Source organism: Tupaia chinensis, unplaced genomic scaffold (assembly GCF_000334495.1).
Source record: "Tupaia chinensis unplaced genomic scaffold, TupChi_1.0 Scaffold000477_1, whole genome shotgun sequence".
NCBI lineage: Eukaryota > Metazoa > Chordata > Mammalia > Scandentia > Tupaiidae > Tupaia > Tupaia belangeri.
The window spans coordinates 1,749,321-1,753,032 of NW_006159986.1; the positions used below are offsets into that span (position 1 = coordinate 1,749,321).

Below are 3,712 nucleotides of genomic sequence, written 5' to 3' on the forward strand. Positions count from 1 at the left end.
GGGCGGCCCGCGGGCACAGACCGCCGCCGCCTCCGTGCCGCCCGCCTCCTTGCTGGCTTGGTGCATGGAGTAGATGACGAACAGCACCGGGGGAGCTGAGAGCAGCAGGATGTGGAAGAGCCAGAAGCGGTAGTGGGAGACCGGGAAGGCGCGATCGTAGCAGGTCTGACGACAGCCCGGCTGCAGCGTGTTGCACACGAACTCCTCCTGCTCGTCCTGGAACACGGCGCCGCCCACGGTGGCCAGCACCAGGATGCGGAAGATCAGCATGACCACCAGCCAGAGGCGGCCTACGAGCGGCGACTGCAGCTGCACCGCGTCCAGCAGCGAGCCCAGGAACGCCCACTCCCCCATGGCGCTGAGGACGCAGGGCGGGACAGTCAGAGACCGGGACAGATCAGGGACCCCCACCGCAACCTGTCCTACCCATGGGGTGGGGTTAGGAAGATCTCTAACTTCAGGATAAGCTGGGGCCCCAGAGACCTGCGGTTAGTAGGGTTTTGCGGGAGCTTGAGCAAGGGTCTGTCTGACTACAGTCATGGGATCCCCTGTCTTTGGAGCTGACGGGTGTCGGGAGGAGCCCTACTCTGATGCTTTCTCCAGACACCCATGGGCGCCTTGGTCGGGCGCTGTGATCCTCCAGATTCTAGATTCTTTGGAAGGAGTCTTAGCGGTCACCAGGGCCAGCCCCTGAGGTGCACTGTGGAAGCTGACACCCAGCGGGGGCCCTATGCTCGAGAATACTGTCCAACCCAGGACCCCAGACCCAGTGTGGTGCCCCTGTGGAGGAGGTTGTCTCAGATCCAGTGAGGCCCCGCCTCCTTTTCCTACCCCCCACTTCTCATGCCCCTTTACCTGCAGCGAATTACTCTCAGGATCAGAGAGCTGTCACAAAAGCAGCCCCAATTCTATAACTCTATCAGGATCCTTTGTCCTCAGTGTTCCCTGTCTCCTCTCCCCACCACATGGTGGGAATGAGGGCCCAGATCTTTATTTTAAGAGAGATTTTTACCAGAGGGCGCGTGGTTGCCAGATAGAGAGACAGAAAGTGAGAAATCACCCCCCGGGGGGAAGGCCATGCCACAATCCCTTCTCCATTCTCCTCTTGGGATCTTGGGCACACACGTACATGGGCCCGGCATGAGTTTTAAGCTGCTGGGTCCAGGTCTGGGACTTGAACCACAGTGGACTACATGGGAGTCCAGTGGCATACCCATCATGCCATCTGCTGGCCCCAGAGGCCCCAGCTCTTTCTCGCCTCCTTCCTAGCCCTGGCATGGCTCTGCTTCCAGACCCTCACATCTCCTGAGGGCCTCCCCGGGACACATACTCCTACAGGTCCCCACGGGCTCCTGGAGCCCCCAGACCCTCACCTGACCCCACTCACCCTGGGGCTGGGCCCGGGATTTAGTGCTGAGCCAGGGGCCTTGGGAGATCGCTGGGACCTGCTCCTCCTGGTCCCTCTTCCATTTTCTCTTTCAGATTTGGCCGGGAGGATGACAGGACAGGATGGCTGAGAGGGGCTAGCTCTCCCCCTTCTCTTAAAGGGACAGGGTGACCCTGCTGGCTGACTCCACCTTTGGGGACAGATGCAGGACCACACCCCTTGCTGGGCTGGCCGGCCCTCCCTTTCCAGGCCTCCCCCACCCCACCCACACCCATAGTGTGTCCCATCTGGAAACGGGGGATGGGGGCTAATCAGAGCTACAGTCTTTATTAAGGGAACCAGGGAGATCATGGAAGCCCTTCCCCCAGGAACTCCCCCACACTGGGAGGCCCAGATTCAGGATGGACTCCTCTTCAGCCTGGAGGGAGGTTCCGGCTGGTGGTTAAGAAGCACAAACCCTGGGTAACTTCCATCCCTTCTCGGCCATCTCTTCACCTTGGAGAGTCACCCAGCTCTTCTGTGCCAGAACCTCCCGGTTTATCGACCACAGAGGCTGGGCCAGCAGACTCCCCAGTTTTCTTTGGATCCTACCTCCTGACACAAAGGGCCCAAACACGGTGGAGAAAACCCAAAGCCAGAGCAAGCCAAAGCAAAGAAACAAATAAAAACCCCCAAACACACCTGGAAAAAATTCCATATGGAAAAACATTAGGGTATTGAGAGCAGCTGGCTTTGGTAGTGAAATAGAAGCTTTAGTTTCCTTCCTGTTCTTCTGTAGTTTCCAGATTTACTATAATGAACGTGTTATTTTAGAATGTGAAGAATAAGATACCGGGGACCAGCAGTTAGCGTAATGGTTATGTTGCTGATCTCCCATGTAGTCGACCGTTATTCGAGTCCCGGACCCGGTGGCTTAAATTCACGCCGGGCGTGTGCATGTGTGCCCAAGATCCTGAGAGGAGAATGGAGGAGAAGGGATTGCGGTCTGACCATCCCCCCCTGGGGGGTGCTTTCTCGCTTTCTGTCTCTCTGTCTCTGTCTTTCTGGTGAGTGCATGTGCCCTATAGCAAAAACCTCTCAAAAAAAAAAAAAAGAAAAAAGAAAAAAAAGAATAAGATACCCACCCCAGAAGCCTCTGAATTCGAAGTCCCCTCCTACTGATGCCCGCGGCAGGAGCCGAGCATCGCACCCTCTCCTCACCTGGGCACCTGCTGGGCCAGCGCCTGTGCCAAGCCCCGGGCACCGGTTAGCTCATCCAATCTTCTTTGCAGCTGCTGCAGAAGGGCGCTCTTCACAGCTGGGGAACTGGGACTCATAGTTTCTAAGGCACTAGTCCACAGTTACATGGCAGGTCCCGGCCTCACACCTACCCTGACTTCCAAAGCCTGTGTTGTTGTTGTTTGTTTTTGTTTTTGTTATAGGAAGCGAGAGCGTTTGCTGGAGACAGACACAGAGCGGAGGAAAGTGAGAAAGGAAGGGTCCCTGCAGGGGAGATGGCCACGCCACAATCTCTTCTACACTCTCAGGATTTGGGCATGCACGCACGTGTGCTCTGTGTGCTTTTCAAGCTGCCGGGTCTGGGACTCGAACATGTGGGATGGCTTACGGTAACTGCTAAGCCATCTGCTGGCTCCTCATGCCCTCCCCCTTTTTAAAAATTTGCAATAGGGTGTGTGTGCTCACCAGAGAGAGAGAAAAGGAAAGTGAGAAAGCACCCCGTAGGGGAATGGCTATCCCGCAATTCCTTCTCCTCCATTCTCCTCTCAGGATTTTGGGCATGCACACAGAGGCATCCATGAAGTTCAAGTTGCCAGGTCCGGGACTTGAACCACAGTTGGCCATGTGGGAGTCTAGCACCTTAACCATGTAGAAGTCCAGATAGCCACTATGCCATCTGCTAGCCCCTTTACCCATGCTTTTTAGAAAAGTTTCTTTCATGAGAGTGAGAGACAGAGACAAATACCCTCAGCAGGATCGGATCTCATGCGCTGACCCCGACCTGAAGCCTCCCAGCCAGCCAGGATCTCTTACAGGCTGACCAGGGACCTGAACCTGTGATCTTCCATATGACTCGATGTTGTGTAACTACTGCACCACCAAGCCAGTCCCTGGAGCCTGTGCTCTTAACCTGGCAAGGAACTGTCCTTCAGGCCTGGCTAGGCTTCCCAGGTGGTGCCCAAGAGTCCCCAGTCTTACGTGAGGCGGAGGGCAGAGTGCCTTCAGATGGCCATGCCACCCTTCCCAGGGTAAGGGGCACTAGGACTCCTCTCCTTGAGGACATTTCCTTTCCATGTCGGCAGGGACAGGGGGTGCAGGGTTTTGCTT

The 3,712-nt window shown here is 56.3% G+C and overlaps 1 protein-coding gene across 1 annotated transcript in view; it reads right to left on the reverse strand.

Moving 5' to 3' along the window:
* The window catches only part of GJD3 (gap junction protein delta 3), a 1,323-nt gene extending 926 nt beyond the window's left edge, over window positions 1–397 (reverse strand). Inside the window, exon 1 of the mRNA XM_006156030.3 lies at window positions 16–397. Coding sequence (XP_006156092.1) covers window positions 16–354 — 339 coding nt within the window. The 5' untranslated portion in view covers window positions 355–397. The remainder of the gene's footprint in view (window positions 1–15) is intronic.
* Window positions 398–3,712: the final 3,315 nt, after the last annotated feature.